Below are 24090 nucleotides of genomic sequence, written 5' to 3'. Positions count from 1 at the left end.
CGTGGATTGACTGAGTCTTGGTTACCGGTTAAAATGTTGCTCTTTTGGCGTTGGTAATTTTTATTGGAACCGAGTAACGCCGCAACGTCGCCAGCAGAAACCTGGTATCTCGATGTTGATGGTTGCGGCTGCATAGTAATCGCTGATTTCACAGCTGGTGGATCTTCCGAGAGCCCTTCAAGGTTTATAATACTCAGTTTCCAGGTGGTTAACATACATTAAGTTCTCCCAATCGTGGTATTCCATGTGATGTACACCTAACATGCCAAAAATGTTGCCTGACGATTTGAACCGGACAAAAATAGCAGACGAAACTGTGTTTACAAAATAAAAATAGTTCGATAGCCGATGGAAATACCATGTTCATTTGCATATGGACCGTTAAATTCGAACATGCTCAGGGAAAAAATACAAATAAGTTTGTGTAATACACACAGACCACCCTCTACAAAGTGACAATTGTGTTATAGAGGGTGCTGTGTGTGTGTGTGTAGTACATGTATCTGTGTAAATTACCACGTTTTTTTTAAAAATGTACCTCACCATCCGTCTGCTAATACTTAATAATAATAATAATCAAGTTTTATTGCATCCTTAGAAATTACAATATTTCTTTTGGTAAAAAGCAATAAATATATCCATACACAACAAAATTACAATACAATATAAATAGATATGTTAAAGTTTTCTGTACTCCATGGCTTTAAGTAGATAGGTCCCCATACATTTAATTGCCTTGGAGTCCTTGTTGCTCATCAAAAATATAAAATTACTCAATTTATCTCCTGCATTAGTTAATGTAATTTCTGTGAGCAATTCATGTCTAATATATTTGTACCGATCACATTCTAAAAGGAAGTGAACTTCATCTTCTATTTTATTTTGGAAACACAAATTACAAATTCTTTTTTCAATGGGAGTTTTTGGCTGTGTGTGCCTTCCTTTTTCAATAGCCAAACAATGGTTACTTGTTCGGAAGCTTTGACAGTTGTTACGGTGGAGTACATTCAGATTTGTCTACATTTTCAATCACCGATGGCTAACACTAACTTGAAACTATAATTACATCCCCAACAAAAAGGTGATATGAAAGCATATGCTTAATATAAAGATTCCATGATTTTTTATAATGTTTTTTTTCTTCCTGTTGGGTAAGAAACAAATGTAATTGTAGGCAGCTTGTGTAAAACTATTTCCTTATTTACTCTATTAGTGTAGTAGCACGTACACGTACCTAAATGACATGCTATGTCAATGGTTAAAATAATTGTTATGATATAGCATATATTTATGTGTTTCTATAAGAGATGCACTTCTAATAGAACAAATACAGTACTGTAAATACATTAATTATTCACTGGGTTTTAATTTCATTATTTTCGCTGATTAGTAAATCCCGCTAAATTACATCTATGTGAATCTGTAAAATAACAAATAAAACTTGTTATTTCCTTGACAAATTCATAAAATTAAAACACAGTGAATATGCTCAAAACATCAAAATAGTGAAAATAAATGGTTTTACAGTATTCGCAATTGATATTACTGTAAAATACTTTATTTTCGCTTGGAATTAATTTTCGCTATTTTCGCTGAAGGAATAAATTCAGTGAAAATAAAATCCAGCGATTATTCCTTTTTTCCTATATTTTACATTCAACTCACCAAAAATCAGTAAAAATAAATTCCTTACAAAACACCCAAAAGTATTTTTTCAGCGAAAATTAATTCCAGCTAAAAAATAGTATTTTACAGTATATCGTAATATTAATACTATACAGGTTTTAAAATCCTAACTCTAAACTTAGTCCTACTCTAACAACACTATACAGGGAAAACAATTAAATAACAAAATGACAAGAATCAGTTGACTGAGATGCTATTAATAGAATTGTATCTGATGTGTCCCTTTATGGTTATCTACTCTCTTGGGCAGATACTGCCAGTAACTTTTGTAAAAATATACCACACAATTTATCAGTGAATATATTCTGACTTCCCTTTTGCCAATTTTAATGTTGTTGACCCACTTCCTGACTTGTAAATCCTTTGTTTTTTCCTACTTCCCACTTCCTGTCCAAGACTTCCTTCAACAAAGTAAGGGGCTGATCATTCAAGTATTTCGGGGAGAGGGGAGTTGCAGCAAAAAAGGTACATTTATGAAAGGAAATACACACAATCTAACCTCATATTGTGTTCACACAACAATCTAGCTCAAAACTTACAGTAAATAAGAAACATAATTTGTTCATTTGTTCTACCATTATACTGTAAAATGTTTTTTTTCCCTTGGAATTAATTTCCGCTATTTTCGCTGAAGGAATGATTCAGTGAAAATAAAATACAGCGAATATAAATTTTTTCCTATATTTTACATTCAACTTGTCGAAAATCAGTGAAAATCAATTCCATACAAAACACCAAAAAAGTCTTTTCAGCAAAAATTAATTCCAGCTAAAATAAAGTATTTCACAGTACCTCATAGCTTTTTGACCTTTAAACATCAAAATCAATGTTTATCCCCTTTAAATTTTTTTTCAGAAATTTACAAAGAAATTATAAAAAGATACTTAATAATGCATTAAAAAGTTGAGGGAAGTTAATCAAGCTAATAAAGTAAGGTTAACAATTCACTGCGTTAGAAAACAAATAGTCAACATGCTATTTCCGTCTTGAATTTTAATTGTTTTCAATTATTTCAACAAATTAATGATTTATTGCTTCCTACTTTTTTTTTTAGCCTTCCTCTGTTTTAAAAACAATACTACTGTCTGGGTCAATTAAAGGTCATTTCCTTATAAAAGAGATCTAATGTTTGGGTCAATTAAGGTCATTTCCTTATAAAAGAGATCTAATGTTTGGGTCAATTAAGGTCATTTCCTTATAAAAGAGATCTAATGTTTGGGTCAATTAAATGTCATTTCTTTATAAAAGAGATCTAATGTTTGGGTCAATTAAGGTCATTTCCTTATAAAAAGAGATCTAATGTTTGGGTCAATTAAGGTCATTTCCTTATAAAAGAGATCTAATGTTTGGGTCAATTAAGGTCATTTCCTTATAAAAGAGATCTAATGTTTGGGTCAATTAAATGTCATTTCTTTATAAAAGAGATCTAATGTTTGGGTCAATTAATGTCATTTCCTTATAAAAGAGATCTAATGTTTGGGTCAATTAAGGTCATTTCCTTATAAAAGAGATCTAATGTTTGGGTCAATTAAGGTCATTTCCTTATAAAAGAGATCTAATGTTTGGGTCAATTAAGGTCATTTCCTTATAAAAGAGATCTAATGTTTGGGTCAATTAAGGTCATTTCTTTATAAAAGAGATCTAAGTACAATGATACTAACAATTCGTATCTGTGATACTACGTGGTTATCACTCGATGACACTTGTTTGTACTTGTTGTTTTGATTGATTAGGTGAATGAATGACGTAATGTACTGTATTATGGACAGCGGACAACGAGAGGGGTCTCCTGGCGGTACTAAATTTGTGAGATTTTACGACTTCTCACATGATCAACTCTTAATTTTCTAGAACTACCGGTATATTTACCATGTCAGTTCCCAGCACTTTAAGGTAGAGATGCAGGTTCGTGGGCACTTGGGAGTGAATTTTTTTTTTTTTGCTTTTTATTATCCAAACAGTCTTGGCTATAGACTCTGTGCTCTCGCTGTCGCTCGCAAATGTCGTAAATTATGAAATTTGGACAAGATTTACGAACAAAATAAATATCTATTAGTAGGATTTACGAACACATTTTGTATAAAATACCCTCGCAAATCGCCCTCATTTAATTTTCAAGACTCGACTGTGATCATCACGCGTGTTACGGTTTGAGTGATTGCCATTTTAAAGTTAAACAATGTCCTGTTACTTCTAAGATTGCAACAATTGCTACATGGTGATCGCGATCAACACGGAACTGTATTTTTCCACTCTAAAGTTATTTTGGTGTCATCGCACATGCGTAGTTTAGTCGACATGTGTTTCAAGATACCCCGCGACTTCACTCTCAGTATGGGACGGTTTCATGTCGCCCTTATCAAAACACGTGATTTGTTTATTTATTGAAAATGGAGGCTACGTCAAAACGGAGCAGACAACTGCTCGACGAGTATTTTTCACGACGAGATGGAGAAACCGCTAAATCGTGTTCAGAACCAGAAACCCGTGGGTGTCCTAACCCTGACAGCACCAAGAAACAGAAAGTTGATCGTACTACAGCACGATTACAGAAATAATGGAAGGTTAGCTGCGGTTCCGTAGCTCTTTGGTGCGACATACAATCTAATTTTGCCCTACCAATTTCATTAGGACGTCTTGTTTTTATTTTTGTTGTTGTATGTCGAACATGGGCCGGCCAGTGTCTGTCACGTAAATAATGCGGTCGGCAACATAGGGCTATGATTCCACAGCTAATGGAAGGTGAGACAATGCGAATCGATCGAAAAATACTATAATTTGTGTAACATTCTTACCGGGCATTCTTAGCATTGAGATCGAGTTACAAGACCGAAAGTTACTTTTTCACTTTAATTCAGAAATTTCGATGAAAATAAATAGTCATTTTGTGTCGTCATAAACGTCAACATGCGGGTTTGCATGATGAGCGAGCACGGGAGATTACTTCATAATAATATTGATTGCATAGAGTTTTTTCTGAGAAATTTCCCGTGAAAATTTATTCACAGGATGACTTGTGTTCTGGGCAGTGAACTTAAAAAGTGAACTTTTGAATGTGACTATTTTCCCCACTGTTAACAATGTGAGCTTATCATGAATATGTTTAATTACTACTGAGTTATTCAAATAAAGGTTCTGGTGTCTACATTGCATATTTTGTTGTACCATCATAAATGGTACATTTTGTGGAGCAGACTGCCTAAGTTGATGTCATAAAATTACACACAAAATTAGAGCTCAGGTTGCACCAGCAAGCACCATTTTCAGCATGCTGTTCTTGTTTTCGGCGGACGACAGAGGGGACACCTCCCTCTCCTTCTCTCTTCCCCGTTGTGCCCGGTCGCGGGAAAATGCTCCACAGTTTCCAGACAAAGTTTACTAATACTTTTTTTTCTTGATTAGTAAATTTACTATTACCTAGCAAATTCCAGAGAGAGCCCAGAGACTGTTAAAATTTTGTAGAATTGTGAATAGTGGAACATACTCAAAAGTCGATTTTAAAATATAGAAAACAGGTGCAAACATTCTCTCTTTTGAATGCTTAGCAAGATTTAGCAAGGCTGTACATGAATAATAAAAAAGAAACATGGTAAAAAAAAGAAATGACGGGATCTCCATATTATGCACTATATTTAACTTTTTACAGAACGATAATACATTTAAATTTGGAACTGTCACAGCCATTTTAATTATGAGCATTAGCAAACTTCTTACTGAGTGAATTGTTATGCAAATTAGCAATTATCTCAGCTTCTTTTTAGTGCACATCCTAGAACTTTAAAAAAAAAATAGCTCCTTAGACGCTTTGACCTTTTGTTTTGAAATTTTCACAAATGATTGACAATGTGCTTATCTTCAAAACGCTGTCGGGCATTGTTTTTTTGGTTGAACAGTGTTACAACAATCGTACAGACAACTAGCCTGGGTGTTAATTTATGCATAAACTTGAAGTAGTGAAATTTGAGCTGCTGCCCTGCAAAATTGACAACTGGTAGACAGTTTTCAATACGGCACTTTCTTCATAGCAAACAGATGTACCCATAAACCAATTTTGACAGGAAACAGAAGCATGGTTTAAAAACTAATTTTTTTTAAATCACTTTTGACCAAAAAAGCACATTTTTGTGCATATTTCAAACTACAGTGTCCATAAGAAAAAAATATTAACAAAATTTTAAAATTCATCCAATAAGCTTTCCGAAAATATATAGTTTTGTGGACAAGGGAGGTCATCTTAGTTTCCTAATTAACAAATTAAAATACCTGTCAGGTAAACTGCATCTCTACCTTAAATCATTGACAAAAATATTTGCCATTATTAATTAATAATAGTTTGTATAATTCAGTTACTGGCCTATTTTCTTTTTTTTTTGAAGTGCAGTAGAAATAAGTCTTTTCTTCATAGCAATTTTTTACAAAACAAGCCCTCTATCTCCCAGTACATTTTTACGATTGTTTTGCCCTGTTTGTGCCTCATTTTGATTGTAATTTGAAAGTACTTGTCATACATTATGTACATGATCCTATATCAATAGTTCGTCAATTGTGATTAGAATATGAAATCGAGGGCCCAGTACCGCATTGTTAGTACAAGTCCCTTTATCTTCTTTGAGCATTTTTAATTATTTGTTCAAAATAAAATAATTTTGTTTATGCAGTAAATCTGATTAAATTCACTTGAATGTGATTCTCGTAATCTTTTAATTACATGTACAACAATGTTTAGATTATGTGTGAATACAAATATGCATATCATATCGATAATAATGTGTCATGTCAACTGAAGCATTCCAAGGATTCTTGTGACATGTTCATTGCTCGCAATTTTTCTTGACAGGAATGTCATTTTCAGTGGGTGCCCAATTAACTGAAAATGGTTGTGTTCAGGAATGCCGGCTTGTTGGGATTGAAAGTATTGAAAGAAAGTCAAAACTTGCACCACTGACAGTGTTCCTTGGTATTATTGCATTGCTGCCAGGGAGTTTTTTTTATTTGATCAATCTTTATTTGGCACTTGCTCTAGCTGTTGCAAGCCTTCCTGATGTCAATAGTTGAATGGCGGTAGTCGTTGCCTTGCGTGAGATATATGGGTCTCTTATGAACAACGATGGCCACTTTCGCTGTTGCGCATATCAACAAGTACAAACTGAGACGTTACCAAGCTTTAATTAGGTATTTTTTAGTGTGATTAGAAAGTATCAAAGAAGTCACCGGCGGTAATTAGTGCACGTCGCGCCAGGTTAAACTTCATACTTGTGATTTTCATTAGAAGAGCGCATTGGATTGTGGGAAAATCAATGTTTATGAAGCATAAATGTTGCACATGCACAGCGCAATAATCCACTTTAATGACTAAGTGTTTTTAGTCCCTGTTCGGACGAAGTCCGAAAACGGGGACTTATAATTCGGTCTCCGTCCGTCCGTGCGAAGTCATATCTCAGAATCCCTTGGACCGATTCCGTTCATTCTTTGCATGTGCCTTGTACTTTATGTGGGACATATGCACATTCAGTGGTTTAGCGATTCGATTCAAAATGGCCGACTGACAGCCATCCTGTTTTTTGAAAATGTTGTATTTTGAACATGCTTTGTCAGTTTTCATTCAAATTTAGTACATAGATCATACATGTTAGGATACATGTCCCCGACCGTCTGTGAGTTCCTGAGTCTGTCCGTCCATCTGTCTGTCTGTCCGTGCGTGTGTGCGTCAGTCTGTCCAGAGTTATATTTCAGAATCCTGTGGACCGATTCCGTTCATTCTTTGCATGTGTCTAGTACCTTATGTGGGACATATGCACATGCAGTGGTTTAGTAATTCGATTCAAAATGGCCGACTGGCAGCCATCTTGTTTTTTGAAAATGTTGTATTTTGGACATGCTTTGTCAGTTTTCATTCAAACTTGGTACATAGATTACCAGGGTATACATGTTAGGATACATGTCCATGACGATTTATTTCACAATTGGATCAAAGATGGCCGACTGGCAGCCATCTTGTTTTTTGAAAATGTTGTATTTTGAACATGCTTTGTCAGTTTTCATTCAAATTTAGTACATAAATCATACATGTTAGGATACATGTCCCCGACCGTCTGTGAGTTCCTGAGTCTGTCCGTCCATCTGTGTGTGCGTCAGTCTGTCCAGAGTTATATTTCAGAATCTTGTGGACCGATTCTGTTCATTCTTTGCATGTGCCTAGTACCTTATGTGGGACATATGCACATGCAGTGGTTTAGCAAATCGATTCAAAATGGCCGACTGGCAGCCATCTTGTTTTTTGAAAATGTTGTATTTTGGACATGCTTTGTCAGTTGTCATTCAAACTTGCTACATAGATTATACATGTTAGGATACATGTTCATGACAATTTCTTTCGCAACTGGATCAAAGATAACCGACTGGCTGGCATCTTGTTTTTTGAAAATGTTGTATTTTGGACATGCTTTGTCAGTTGTCATTCAAACTTGCTACATACATGTAGATTATACATGTTAGGATACATGTCCATGACGATTTATTTCGCGATTGGATCAAAGATGGTTGACTGGCTGGCATCTTGTTTTGTTTTTTTATGCAGTATCTTGGACGTGCTCTGTCAGTTTTCATTCAAATTCGGCACATACATGTACTTTATACATGTTGGGATGCATGTCCATGAAAATTTGTTTCAAAGTCTGGTCAAGGATGGTCGATTGACAGCAATCTGACTTTTTGGCCTTACTACTATATTTCCACAATTTATGTACCGTTTTCATTCATATTTGGCACATACATCATACATATCAGTGTGTTTCATAATCAGATCAAAGATGGCCGAATAGCAGCTGTTTTTATTTTTGGCCATATTACTACTACATGGAACACCTGTTTTGATGTAAATAAACAATCTGTTGTATACGCCACTTGGAACTCAAGTTTCAAGGACACGTTCACGACAACCCCTCCGCTTTAATATGACCAGCACAAAGAGAACTTAATTTAATGGGGATTGTGTCATTTTCAATGACTTGTTGTTGTTATTTTCAGTGGAAGCAGTTGTAGAGTTTGATTACACTGCTGATGCAGAGGATGAGCTAACACTTCAAGTGGGTGAAGTAATAGCAAATATTAAAATAATGGATGGAGGATGGTGGGAAGGTGAACTGCGCGGTAAACGAGGAATGTTCCCAGACAATTTTGTTAAAGTGAGTACTTAACCCTGTCAATACTATGATTTTTTTCCTCCCAAAATGTTACAAATTTCCATGTATTTCTCTATACAGGTGGTCTTCATATACATATAGGTTGGATTTTTTTTTTATGGAACGCCAACTTATACATTTGACATATCGTTGATATTTGTACAGGAAAAATTACCTTTCCATCTTAAACCACAGATTGAGACAATGCATCATGGGAAGTGTAATTTTAATGGCAAACTAGAGCACTGTAAGCTCAGTATATTGAGTTCAAATGAATTGAATTTTGGCATCTGTAAGATTTAATATCATTCGTAGGGTCAACATTTTAAAGCCGCTGTGACTATCTTTATGTTGGTTTGCGTAATTAAAACAAACTTTATTTGCTCTACATTACTGCAAAATACTTTATTTTAGCTTAAAAGACTTTTTGGGTATTTTGTATGGAATTTATTTTCACTGATTTTTGACAAGTTTAATGTAAAATATAGGAAAAAAATTATGTTTGCTGGATTTTATTTGCACTGAATCATTCCTTCAGCAAAAATTAATTCCAAGCGAAAATAAAGTATTCTACAGTATTTTTGGGGGGGGGGGCATACAAGTACATGTAGTTCACTGTAATGAAAAATAATACATTGGGTTTGTCACGAGTGAGAGACATACAATGTGTTTAGGAAATTCACTATAAAGGTGTTTATTAAAACAAGGTTACAATGTATTTGTATAAATGTTATCGGCTCTGTTTATTCTGTTCATAAACATCTTACATATACACTATTGTCTTCTTTGAAATGAAGTATTTTTATACACAGTTAAGATTAACATGTTTAGTTGAGTAACCTATGTGTAATGATATTCAACAAATGTTACAAAATGTGGGGTTCAACCCAGAGTAATTTTAATGCACCGTTGGTAAACATGTGTGAACATATTAACCTCAACCCGATCTAAATGTAGCTATCGGTTTGTCAGCATGTGTGAACATAGTTATAGTCATCCTGTGTACAAACTTGAATCATTGACACTTTATTGCTTTGTTCAGTTTTGAACATTCTTGGCAAAGTTTTGTCAAATTTCCCCTGATGGCTCTTCCTTTACAGCAGTGAAAATTGGACCATTCCAGTTAACCTCCCACAGTCTCCCTGCCAAGTCTTGATCATCGGCATCGGTCTGTGTGCTTTTGCCGTCTTTTGGCTGGCTGCAAGCAAGTTGGTGGTAGGGTAAAAAACAGTCGCGGCACAAATTAATACCGCATTCATTGCACTTGTATTGGCTGGATATATAATTGTCCTTTGCTGTTCTCCTTCCTACTTTTATGCACATTCGGCAGCTGTTTCCTCGGCACCCTTGAACCTTCACTAAGTGATGATTTTCGAAAGTGGTGAGGATTGGCGCTTTAGTTGTCAGCTGTTGTCGTCGAGAGGAAAAGCCACCAATCAGAGCGCAACCAATTTCCACTTGAAACAATTTATGGCTCTTTTTGTCATCCACCAATTCTTTGTATATTATCCAGCTGTTCCACATCGCGACGTCCAATAAATAGAAGAAGACGAACATCCACCATTTGTGGGACTGACGTTGGGACGGGAAATACAAGTATGATCGTGTTTGACTTGCACGATCAATCATGTGTCTGTTGTAGTCAGCAACAATTTCAGGAGCTGGAAGGCTATATGCGATCTTTCGACGAGACTGAATTGGCTTAACTAGTCTACTTATTCTTTCGTTGTTATTGTTAAATCCGGCTCGACAGTTAGATATCAGGCTGAGGACCTTGTAGTCTTTGTACGTCACAGCAACCAGGTCACCTTTTTGTCTTGCACAATACTGCCCTCTATGAAGGTTCTTAACGATGTCACTTTCATGGTTTCTATTTTGTGGATCGGTGCGAAGACTGTCGGGAAATTTCTTGCGGTCTTGTCGTATACTTCCAACTATGTAAGTTTGGTGATGTTCATGAAGCCAATCGGCCATCTCAATGCTGGTGTTTGAACGCTGTGTATACACAATGTGATGTCGGCCACTGATTGGTTGGATCAAATCATCACAGATAGCCATGCTTTTGGAGATGTTGTGTGCACTTCCCCTGCGGCTCCCAGTGGAAGTTGGGAACTTCACATTCCCCACATAATTTGTTTTGCTATCGACCAACACATGTACCTTGTATCCCTTTTCTTTGAATTTCCTGTGTATGAAGTCTGTTGGGATTCCATTTCTGCTTGCCTTGTACCCAACTATGGCCTCATCTATAGTAAGCTGCTGATGAAGATTGTAGTACTTTTGTGATCGGTACATTACGGTCTCGAGAACAGGAGCTATTTTGTACATAGGATGGTTTGTTCTCTGTCTGGCTCTCTCCATAGGATTCTGGATGTTAGCCGGATCTGTGCTTGGGTCATTCGCATGAAAGTACTGCCGAATTTTTTGAAATCTGTTGCGGCTCATTACATTAGCTATCTTCTCATTTCTTAGCGCTGTATCAACAGACCAGTAGTCAGCCAGATCACTTTTAGGATCAGCGCCCATTATAACCAAAATGCCAAGGAATGCTGTCATCTCCTCGTTTGTCACTGGAGTCCAGAACTTGTCAGCTCCTTTCCTTTTTTTGTGGCTGATAAAACTTGCATAGGCGTTAGTTTCCTTTCTCAGTGTCTTTATGAGTGATGCTGGGAAAATTTGATGAAATGTACTCACGGGGGTAGGTGTTTCACCCAAGTCTACATGTGCACCAGGACTTCCACCAGTGAACTCTTCTAGGGTGTGCCTTCTCAGTGAAGTTGACCAGCCATCATCATCATCATCACCACCATATTCAACATCATCGTCATGGAAACATGAAGGTTCAATATATTGCGAGTCTTTCGGCCAGGTAGTTTCTATCTTTTCTTGTAAATCAAGACGAGTTGGCCTACACCAGCTTTCATCATCATCGTCGTCATCATCATCACCTGTGTCATTGTCACTCGATGTACACTCAAAGTCACTGATATACTCACGAGGTGCAAACATAACGACACTATTTTTAGAGTCAGTGCTACAACTTGGCTTGTTAGCATCATTCACATCACCACCGATGTCATTTATGCCGTCTTTGCCTTGGTAATTGTTACCCCGATTCCTCTCACGTCTCACTTTACTCGTAATATCATCACCCTGATAGTGTGGTCTAAACGCAATGTTACCATCCTCTCCATCTTCAATTGGGTCAGCACTATAGTACTGCACATTAGTGATAGTATCCTCATCTTGAATAACTATATTACTGTCTTTGCCACCCTGATTTCTCTCGCCTTTCACTTCAATATCGTCATCCTGATGCTGCGCATTCTCTTGAATGCTGTAACTGTCATTGTCACCTTCGTTGCTCATTCTCCTATCATGACGAGAATCATTCTTGTGATGCATTCGTGAGCGCTTTCGTCGCCCACGAGTCTGTGAATTGTGATCATCACTATCACTTGCATCACCAAGAATTTCCACACTGTTCTTTCCGATGTGTAGCCTAATGTTTACACGACGCCGTGCCTGTTTACGCTGCCGACTGGTACGTGTCTGAGGTTCATCACTATCGCTAGTATAACTCTGAACATTATCATCGCTACCGACTTGTATATTAATCTTCACACGTTGCTGTGATCGTTTACGTCGATGACGGGTATGTGTCGGTGGTTCACCACAAACACTAATATCATGTTTATCTCTTATTATTGATTCATTATGTAACATTGGTGTCGTCTGATTTGGGTTATGTGAAGTGGATGCTCTTTGTACCACTTCAGCATGCATCTCTGGTGCCCTCTGCTCTAGATTATTATATGGACTAGACACATGGATTCTCTTCGCCATTACCTCATTTGATGTGGAGGATTCTGAAATAAGATGAAGATAGTTTTTTTGTTAGTAAATTCCAGTGAGACCCTTAAACTCTGAGTAGCAACACCATACATTATTATTTTTTTTTTCACGTAATTAAAAAAAATCTAATCATTCCATTATTCAGACCATGAAAAATTAATTATTTTGTAGAAGTGGATGTATTGTTAGAAAAAAAAGTAAGTTATAACAGTTACAGTATTAGAGTCTATAAGATATAATTATAATTATAACTTCAAACAGAGTGCAGGATTGAAATAAAAAGATGTTTCTCTATTTGATTTACAAATCACCCTCAATAGAATGGTCACCACATTTTGGAGGAGTGCGCCCTCAGAGTACCAAAAATGAAAATGTTTGATATCAGACACTAGTCTAGATTTTTTCTCTAGTTACTTAAGGTAGAGATGCAGTTTACCTGACAGGTATTTTAATTAGTTACTTAAGAAACCAAGATGACCTCCCTTGTCCACAAAACTATATATTTTCGGAAAGCTTATTGTATGAATTTTAAAATTTTGTTAGTATTTTTTTAATGGACACTGTAGTTTGAAATATGCACAAAAATGTGCTTTTTTGGTCAAAAGTGATTTACAAAAAAATAGCTTCTAAACCATGCTTCTGTTTCTCAGCTTTTTTTTAGTGCACATCCCAGAACTTTAAAAAAAAAATAGCTCCTAGACGCTTTGATCTTTTGTTTTGAAATTTTCACGAATTTTAACAGTCTATAGCCAAGACTGTTTGGATAATAAAAAGCAAAAAAAAAAAATTCACTCCCAAGTGCCCACGAACCTGCATCTCTACCTTAAATCCACAGGGTTAGGGGTACTGTTTTTACTCGCATTGTGGTACCATGGGAGGTAGCCTGACAAGGTGGCATAGGTGGCGCAGTCCAGGGCACCACCTACGTCAACTTGTCAAGCTACATAGAAAGTAGAAGGACCTTTTTTTCTAAGGTCTATGATGGAAGGTAGAAGTACTATTGTATGATACTGAGTGTTTCTCACCATGTATTTTTCAAAATGACTTGGTGTATTACTGTAAAATTATTTTTGCTGAAGGAATGATTTAGTGAAAATAAAATCCAGCAAATATACATTTTCTCCTATATTTTATATTCAGCTCATCAAAAATCAGTGAAAATAAATCCATACAAAACACCCAAAAAGTCTTTTCCAGCACACAGATCGATGGACTGAATAGAGGGCGCGCCACTTTTTCAACATCCACATTTTTTTCCATTTATTTTCACTGATAATTATCAGAAAAATAATGTATATACAACAAAGTCGAAATAAAATAAAGCTAATTCCAGAAGAAATACAGAAATAAATTTATTGATAATTCCCGAAAATCTCATCAAGTCACTAACCAGCGACCAGAAACCTGAATATTTCACTGTTATTATGATGCTGTAAACCTGGCTGTTTATCACAGTTTATAGATATGATTAGTATAATATCACTGAGTGTATATGCAACTTGCAAGTGTTATTCGCATATGTGCCAATATTTTGTTCTTTTCAAGTATATAGAAATCTTTCTATTGTCTTTGAATATGAATCAAAACAAGAGAAAAAACCTCTGAAATAAACTGCTGTCAGTCACTGTTATGTAACAACAGCAGGATATGTAAACTACCCTCTGTCATCTGTTTATTTGCTAGCTTTTTGATCACCTTTGATATAAACTGCTGTCAGTCACTGTTATGTGACAACACCAGGATATATAAACTACCCTCTGTACCCTGTTTATTTGCTAGCTTTTTGATCACCTTTGATATAAACTGCTGTCAATCACTGTTATGTAACAACAGCAGGATATATAAACTACCCTCTGTCACCTGTTTATTTGCTGGCTTTTTGATCACCTTTGATATAAACTGCTGTCAGTCACTGTTATGTGACAACACCAGGATATATAAACTACCCTCTGTACCCTGTTTATTTGCTAGCTTTTTGATCACCTTTGATATAAACTGCTGTCAATCACTGTTATGTAACAACAGCAGGATATGTAAACTACCCTCTGTCACCTGTTTATTTGCTGGCTTTTTGATCACCTTTGATATAAACTGCTGTCAGTCACTGTGATGTAACAACAACAGTATATGTAAACTACCCTCTGTCATCTGTTTATTTGCTGGCTTTTTGATCACCTCTGATATAAACTGCTGTCAATCACTATTATGTAACCACAACAACAGCAGTATATGTAAACTACCCTCTGTCACCTGTTTATTTGCTGGCTTTTTGATCACCTTTGATATAAACTGCTGTCAGTCACTGTGATGTAACAACAACAGTATATGTAAACTACCCTCTGTCATCTGTTTATTTGCTGGCTTTTTGATCACCTTTGATATAAACTGCTGCCAATCACTGTTATGTAACAACAACAGTATATGTAAACTACCCTCTGTCACCTGTTTATTTGCTGGCTTTTTGATCACCTTTGATATAAACTGCTGTCAATCACTGTTATGTAACAACAACAGTATATGTAAACTACCCTCTGTCACCTGTTTATTTGCTAGCTTTTTGATCACCTTTGATATAAACTGCTGCCAATCACTGTTATGTAACAACAACAGTATATGTAAACTACCCTCTGTCACCTGTTTATTTGCTGGCTTTTTGATCACCTTTGATATAAACTGCTGTCAGTCACTGTGATGTAACAACAACAGTATATGTAAACTACCCTCTGTCATCTGTTTATTTGCTGGCTTTTTGATCACCTTTGATATAAACTGCTGTCAATCACTGTTATGTAACAACAGCAGGATATGTAAACTACCCTCTGTCATCTGTTTATTTGCTAGCTTTTTGATCACCTTTGATATAAACTGCTGTCAATCACTGTTATGTAACAACAACAGTATATGTAAACTACCCTCTGTCATCTGTTTATTTGCTAGCTTTTTGATCACCTTTGATATAAACTCCTGTCAATCACTGTGATGTAACAACAACAGTATATGTAAACTACCCTCTGTCATCTGTTTATTTGCTAGCTTTTTGATCACCTTTGATATAAACTGCTGTCAATCACTGTTATGTAACAACAACAGTATATGTAAACTACCCTCTGTCATCTGTTTATTTGCTAGCTTTTTGATCACCTTTGATATAAACTGCTGTCAATCACTGTTATGTAACAACAACAGTATATGTAAACTACCCTCTGTCCCCTGTTTATTTGCTAGCTTTTTGATCACCTTTGATATAAACTGCTGTCAATCACTGTTATGTAACAACAGCAGTATATGTAAACTACCCTCTGTCACCTGTTTATTTGCTGGCTTTTTGATCACCTTTGATATAAACTGCTGTCAATCACTGTTATGTAACAACAGCAGTATATGTAAACTACCCTCTGTCACCTGTTTATTTGCTAGCTTTTTGATCACCTCTGGTATAAACTGATGTCAATCACTGTTATGTAACAACAACAGTATATGTAAACTACCCTCTGTCCCCTGTTTATTTGCTAGCTTTTTGATCACCTTTGATATAAACTGCTGTCAATCACTGTTATGTAACAACAGCAGTATATGTAAACTACCCTCTGTCACCTGTTTATTTGCTGGCTTTTTGATCACCTCTGATATAAACTGCTGTCAATCACTATTATGTAACCACAACAACAGCAGTATATGTAAACTACCCTCTGTCACCTGTTTATATATTTTTATTTCTGGCCAATATTTTAACATCTGTTTTACACTAGAGAAATAGTGTTTTTTAAAAAGTCCTGTAACATGGCATTTTGAGCAGAGGTGGATCAATATTCACCTTTTCTCTGTGCTTTACAGTTTACCTATATATAATAGGTACTTGCAAAATTTGTTATGGAATAAATAAATCAGTTACTGTTTAGGCTACTGTAGAATACTTTATTTTCGCTATTTATGCTGAAGGGATGATTCCGTGAAAATAAAATCCAGTGAATATACTTTTTTTTCCTATATTTCACATTAAACTCATCAGAAATCAGTGAAAATAAATTCCATACAAAACGCCCAAAAAGCCTTTTCAGCGAAAATTAATTCCAGCGAAAATAAAGTATTTCACAGTATTCTTTATTTTGCCCTTGCACTATGTGTATGCCTTTTGAATAAATGCTTCACTGGAAGCACACTCAAACCAGAAATTGCATATACTGTAGAATACTTTATTTTCGCTTGGAATTTATTTTCGCTGAAGGGATGATTCCGTAAAAATAAAATCCAGCGAATATACTTTTTTTCCTATATTTCACAATAAACTCATCAAAAATCAGTGAAAATAAATACCATACGAAACGCCCGAAAAGTCTTTTCAGCGAAAATTATTCCACAGTATAATATAGTGCAAATAAAGTTTGTCCAAGTTTGTCTTAATTTCGCAAGCCAACATAAAAGATAGTCACAGTGACTTTAACAAAATGTTGACCTTACGAATGATATTAAACCATACAAATGTTAAAATTCAATTCACTGGAACTTAAATTTTTTAATTTTCAAAAGAATTTGTCACTAATTCAATTTATTCTTATATGTATATATATGTATAGCCATGTTTTTTTCAGAAACTAGTTTGCTTGTTAATTATAAATGGGATCTTTGATAGAAAAAAAGGAAGTAAACTGAGAAACAAGTGCAAAATGAAGTTGAATAAATGCCAAAAAATGTCCTCACTTTGAAACAGATATGGACAGCATGGTGTAATTCTAGTTGTATGGTATGGGTTAAATAGTGCAATGTTCTCTTTGGGTGAAGGCCATTTGCCTCTGAAGTCAAAGTCAACTTTTGCACAAATTAAGCCCTTTTTTTTAAAATTTTTTTCTTCTTAAAAATTGCCAATATAGAAAATTATATTTATTTGGGTCAACATTAATAGAGAAATTACATGAAAATATGGCATCTGAATTTTGGCAAGAAAAAAATAATAATAGTAATTTTTGTCTACATCACCACTTAAATATCATAAATAAGTACTGACAAATCTATCTCATCACCCTTTGCTGCCAATCCTCCTCCACCCCCTATGCAAACACAAATATCTTTTGTCTGACTTCCTGTTCCTGTCTGTCTTAAAAGCATGTCAAAAATACAAAGTGATATGTTAACAAAAGGTCAAGAAAACATGTTTGTCAAAAGATTTCATCTGTTACCCCTGCTTCCTACATGAAATGTAATATAATTTATTCATCAATACTCCTATACTGGCTAAAAATAGACATGGCCTAGTTCAGTGTACAATGGGCTAATTTTCATGGGCAGCCATTTGTAATCTAGACATGAACCCAAGTCTGAGGCAGTCGGCTTTCACATGCTTGTCAAAATAAATGTCAATGAATTATTGCCGCATTGCTAAAACATCTATATTGAATTGTACTTACTGCGTTTGTTCATTATCCAAGTTGAAATCGGTCAGTCTTAGTCAACAAAATGAAACCATTCATGAGTGCTTCAAAAGTGTGAGAATCAAACCACATCAATGGCGAATGTGGAATGCACTGTAACAGTGTGTCAGTTGGGAATGTATCATTATTAGCTCGGGGGGAGAAGGGCAAATTTGGAGGGACATGCACATATCTGTTTTTGGGGAAGAGAAAACTAGTACTGCAGCTACCCAGTAGCAGGAAAAATAGCTTTTGCACATGTGAACCATGGCAAAAAATCTCAAAACTCAGTGACGGAAAACAGCTACTATCTTTCCTTACTATTGATTCACCCCTTTGACACATTTCATGAACCCTTGTTCTACATTGTATATCTAATCAGCTGTCTGTCCAGCTGTACCCCCTGCAGAGGTTGGGTTAATGAGCCTGATTTATTTCAACTTGGCCAAATAGTCAACATTTCCATAGCAACCCAAGTATGAATAGTTGTTTGCAAGGAATCAGACATAACCTGACTAAAGTAGGGTTGTACAGTTCAAGATGCCTCCCACCAAAGTCCAAGCCCTGTAATGTTTAATAAATAATAATAATAGTTTATTACGCAACTGTAATCTGCTGTGGATACAGTAAGGTAAAAATAGTGTAAAACAAAACAAATAAAAATAACTACAAAAATAGTAAAAAATAGTGTAAAATAAAGCAACTAAACGTAACTACAAATTTAAAAGTTCTAATAACTACAAAAAATCAGAAAGTAATAAAAATACAGTAAATAAAGTAAAGGTAAAGGTTCTCCCTACCCAGGGGTTTACAAAGGCGATGCTTTGTATATGGTATTTTTAAGATATAAAGACAGAGCAATGTTATTTTTCATAATTTTTAAGAATATTATGTCTTTGTTCTTTTCACTTGAGGTAATTTCACAGTTTTTCAGGAGGATTTTTCTTTCATTTTCAAAATGTGAGCAGCTCAAAAGAAAATGTTTTTCATCCTCAATATCGCCTTGATCACATTTTTTACAGACTCTTTCTGCTGCTGGTAGTTTTGGTTTTCTCCTTCTCCCCAGTTTAATAATGCATATTTAAGTAGCTACAAGCATGTTCATGAATTTTCCTTAGAGATCATTGCAAATGAATGCCTATGTAAATTCATAGGCACAGGAGTGAACCTCTCTGGTGAACACCCCACAGTAAATATTGATATGATCTATAGTAATTGTATCAGTTTTTAAACTGTGTTCATGTTACATATATATTAGACTCAACACTGTCTCTGGAGTGAACATCAGTGAGGTCACTAAAGTTGTACAACAACACAGTGATAGAGGGACTGTGATGAAAAAAACAAAAAAAAGGTAACAGACATCCAAAAGAAATAATAATAAAAAAAAACTTGCTGTCTATTTAATATGATTTGATGTAGCTGCCTTGAAGAAAAGTTACATTTAAGAAATTTTGCTTTTTCAGTAATTATGTTATTTTTGTTCATTATCAAAATAAATTTAGTTTTCTCGTCTTGATTCATAAAACAAGGGATGGTTTTTGAAGATACTTCATATAGTCATTTTCTTTGCTGTTTATAAATAAACCAGGGTAAGGGACAAGATAGAATGAAATGGAATTCATCTTTCATTTCCCCCCTTCAGCACATAATTCACAAATCCTGTTTTCAGCTGGGGTTTTCGGTTTTGTGTGTCTATCTGTTTCAATCTTCAAACAGTGGTTGCCTAATCAAAATCTTCTCATTCATTCATGTAATTCAATGTCTTCTAGTTTGGTAAGGTATTCTAGTTTATTGTCATATTTGAAATTTTTGTAGGTTCTTAGTTTATCTGTTTGATTATTTTTTTTTATAGTACAATATTGAATTGTTTGAATTGTTTTTCTGGATTGTTATTTGCCTATATATACCTATAAAAGGTGTAATACATGTACATTGTAGTATTTAAAATGTGAGCTGGTGTTTGTTAGTTGTGTTTTCACTGCATTGTACCATTTAGTGTTGTTAATATTAGTACATCATCTCTCAGAAAAAAATTACAAATATTTAATAATAATAATATTTAATTATGATTAAATATGATTACATCACTGTATCTAAATATATCTGTCATTTTTGACTCCCATGTGCGAAGCACAAAATGGGAGTCTTTGCGGTTAGTGTGTCTGTGTGTGTGTGTGTGTGTGTGTCCGTCTGTCCCACTGATATCTCAAGAACCATACATCAGTTTTTGATGAAACTTGGTGCATAGATGTTCTGGGCTAATGCGCAGATTTGATTAGGTTTTGGTAAAATTTTATGCATATTAATTACCTAATTTGCATGATAATAAGCTAATTTTTAGCTGTTCCATGACTGTTCCATTGATATCTAAAGAACCACTTATTGGATTTTGATGAAACTTGGTACATGGATGCTCTGAACTAATGCTTGGTTTTAATTAGTTTTTGGTAAAAATTACCTAATTACTAATAACCTAATTTGCATAATGATTACCGGTAGTCAATTTTTGGTTTTTCCACTGATATCCCAAGTACTAATCATCACATTTCAATGAAACTTGGTACATAGATGTCATAGGACACTGCACAGACCTGATAGATTTTAGGGTAATGTCAGTGCATATTAATTACCTAATTTGCATAATTAATTAATTTTCAGCTTTTGATGTTTCAAGTAGTAAGCATTACATTTCAATGAAACTTGGTACATAGATACTCAAGGACTATGCAGAGATTGATTGTTTTGGGATAAATATTTGTGCATATTAATTACCTAATTTGCATAATTAGTTAATTTTCAGCTTTTCCACAGATATCTCAAGTACTAATTATCACATTGCAATGAAACTTGGTACATAGATCCTTTAGGACTATCCAGAGACCTGATTAGTTTTATGGTAAAAATAATTGTTTTGAGCTTTTAAGCTATCACACTGATATCTAAAGTACTAATTATTCCATTTTAATGAAACTTAGTGCAAAAATGCTCTAGGACAATGTACAAACCTGATTAGTTTGGGGTTAAAATCTGTTTATATTAATTCCCTAATTAGCATAATAATTTATAATTTTTTTTTGGTTCCAATCACATTTCAATAAAACTTGGTACATAGATGGTCTGTTATATTGCGCAGACCTCATTAGTTTTCCATTAAAATCTGTTCATATTAATTTTCTGATTTTCATTATTAGTTTTCGGCTTTTCCATCACTATCACTATCTCTGACAAGTAATTTTGAATTATATTTAATGTGTCTCCAATACTCTCAGCACATGGGAGTTCTTTCTAAGCTTTCTTTGATTAAAATTAAGATTAGCTATATTAAAATCAAGCTAAGTTGTTAATCAGCTATTAGTTGATTAAGCTATATCTGGTTTTGAGCTTGGTACCTGTAGTTGAGGTAGATGTTTTAGTTCTGTGTCCACAGGGATGCATGGCCCTGAACAATAATCCCTATACAAATCCAGTATTGATGAAGTGTTTTCATCAGTAGTTGACACATTCCATGTCAGTGGTGAGCTTATTTAAGCTAGTTTGCCACCATTAAATATTCAGAAATTCTCAAAATCCAGCAAGAGGATTGAGTTACTAAAATGTTCAAAATTCTGATAGAAAAACATTATTATGCTTATCGATCTAAGTTACCCACAAAACCAACTTGAACATTTTTGAATAGTTTACAAGAGGTTTCTATGGTAGAAACATTTCATCATATCTTATCATATCTCAAAATTTGGTTCCGTGACCTATGCTAAAAAAAATGAAATGTTGTGTTATGAGGGCTTCCTCAAACCCAAGAGCGGTTTGTACAAAATTCTAATGAACCTGAAAGTGAGGCATCAAAAGGTCGGTATTGTTTCCCAATAATCTGTGTGAGCCTAGGGAGTTCTACTTCAGTAACAACAGAGTTTGAGATAATCTGTGTGGGCCTAGGGAAGTCTAGTTCAGTGACAGGAGTTTGAGAAAATCTGTGTGGGCCTAGGGAGTTCTAGTTCAGTAACAACAGAGTTTGAGATAATGTGTGTGGGCCTAGGGAAGTCTAGTCAAGTAACAAGAGAGTTTGAGATAATCTGTGTGGGCCTAGGGAGTTCTAGTTCAGTAACAACAGAGTTTGAGATAATCTGTGTGGGCCTAGGGAGTTCTAGTTCAGTAACAAGAGAGTTTGAGATAATCTGTGTGGGCCTAGGGAGTTCTAGTTCAGTAACAACAGAGTTTGAGATAATCTGTGTGGGCCTAGGGAGTTCTAGTTCAGTAACAAGAGAGTTTGAGATAATCTGTGTGGGCCTAGGGAGTTCTAGTTCAGTAACAACAGAGTTTGAGATAATCTGTGTGGGCCTAGGGAGTTCTAGTTCAGTAACAAGAGAGTTTGAGATAATCTGTGTGGGCCTAGGGAGTTCTAGTTCAGTAACAACAGAGATTGATATAATCTGTGTGAGCCTAGGAAGTTCTAGTTCCGACCAAGTGAAGTCAAAACCTGATGGCTGAATTATTGGTATTATGCACAGCAACTTGAGGGCTGAAAATCCAAATAAATTGATCGGTAGCATTTATTTTTAATTTTTTCTGAATCTTTCATTGTATACTTCTCTGGAAAAACATTGTAAAACTCACCTGCTGTGAAATCATCACATTGTTCATTATAACTATCTATAACTATCTATTTCTTTAACTTTTGAATATGAAAATAAAAATTCCGAAAGTGTCTGGCGATACATTAGTAACCATTCTTCCAGTTTATTTCATTAATAATTGTACCAGGTATGATCAGGGGTTTAATTGCACAGTATATGCATTATGACACCATCTTGATTGGCTGAAAGTCAGCTGATAAGTCCATTACCTGGGTCGCCAGACGTATTACCCAAAATTCCCTTCTCAAGCTTCTCTGCTTGATTATTCGTTAAGACATTAGATTTAAACAAACAAATATATATAAACAAAAACAAGTATAGTGAGAAAGATTATTTACGATTGCTGTATTTAGTATACCACACTTCTGAGACTACTTCATATGTCAAATGCTCCAAACATACAAAATATACTTGATGATACAACTTTAATTTACCGCTATAATTGGGTACATCTGTAATTTTTCCCTTAAGGTAGAAGCCTACTCATAAATTAAAATACCCAGAATTTATTCATTTTGCAATTTTGTACTTCAAGGCAATGCAAGATTATTGACCTAAAAAAAGTTTGGGGTCACCAGCCTTTTTTTCGAGAAAATGATGGTTGTATTTTAGTGGAAAGTCGCCATTTTGACACTATTATAACACTTTTATCATAGGTTCCTATGGCAGGGATATTATGCAATATCTCAAAATTTAACCTGGTGACATGGGCTGAAAAAATCATATAGTGCTAATGATGGAGTACTTTTTGTTGTTCTCAATTATTTAAAAAGTCTGGGTTTTAAAAAGTGTCAACAAATGCAATTTTTTTTAACATTGTGTTCTATAGAATTGTTCTAAAAATAGCAATTTTCAAGAAATATTAAGACACATTTCCCAAAAAGCTTAACTGTAACACACAAAATAATGCTATTTCATTGTACCTTGGGACATTAGCTTCATGACTGTACATAATAAACGCATTTATGACTCATTTTGTCAAAAATTATGAGTTAGCTTCTACCTTAAGTTCACGTACAATGTCATAAATGTGTTATTTGTTTTCAGTTAACAAAAGAACAGACTCCACCTCCAACGAAAGTCGCAAATGAAAGAACACACCTCACCATAGAAGAGGAAGAAAAAAATAAAGTAAACAAACCAGTCACAAAACGAGGTAGTTTAACGTTTTAATTTTATTATACATCTGTCACCGTAACGCCATAAGTTACAGCGTGCCGTAATTTTGCGGTATTTTACAGGGTATTTTCATTCTACCATATAAGGAAATGCGAATTCCAAATATGGAATGATTACACGCGTAAGCATCCTCTAGTAATAAAAACAAAC

General features: G+C 34.9%; 2 protein-coding genes across 7 annotated transcripts in view; one reads left to right on the top strand and one right to left on the bottom strand.

Annotated features, from left to right (window-relative positions):
* LOC100372798 (SH3 domain-containing kinase-binding protein 1-like) overlaps nucleotides 1-24090 on the top strand; it is a 54430-nt gene that overhangs the window by 10033 nt on the left and 20307 nt on the right. For all 6 annotated transcript variants that reach the window (XM_085504901.1, XM_085504903.1, XM_085504902.1 and 3 more), the window contains exons 2-3: nucleotides 8713-8870; nucleotides 23809-23917. In XM_085504901.1, the coding sequence (XP_085361027.1) occupies nucleotides 8713-8870; nucleotides 23809-23917 (267 nt within the window). The remainder of the gene's footprint in view (nucleotides 1-8712; nucleotides 8871-23808; nucleotides 23918-24090) is intronic.
* LOC144344609 (uncharacterized) lies at nucleotides 9537-18212 on the bottom strand. Its single transcript, XM_078006474.2, has 2 exons — nucleotides 18125-18212; nucleotides 9537-12736 (listed from the first exon to the last, which is right to left on the bottom strand). The coding sequence occupies exons 1-2, from the start codon at nucleotides 18135-18137 to the stop codon at nucleotides 9936-9938; spliced, it is 2814 nt and encodes a 937-aa protein (XP_077862600.1). The 5' UTR covers nucleotides 18138-18212; the 3' UTR covers nucleotides 9537-9935.

Source organism: Saccoglossus kowalevskii, chromosome 11 (genome assembly GCF_978046115.1).
Source record: "Saccoglossus kowalevskii chromosome 11, keSacKowa6.1, whole genome shotgun sequence".
Lineage (NCBI taxonomy): Eukaryota > Metazoa > Hemichordata > Enteropneusta > Harrimaniidae > Saccoglossus > Saccoglossus kowalevskii.
Note: the sequence above shows the minus strand (reverse complement) of the source record. Positions and strands in the feature narration are given on the sequence as shown.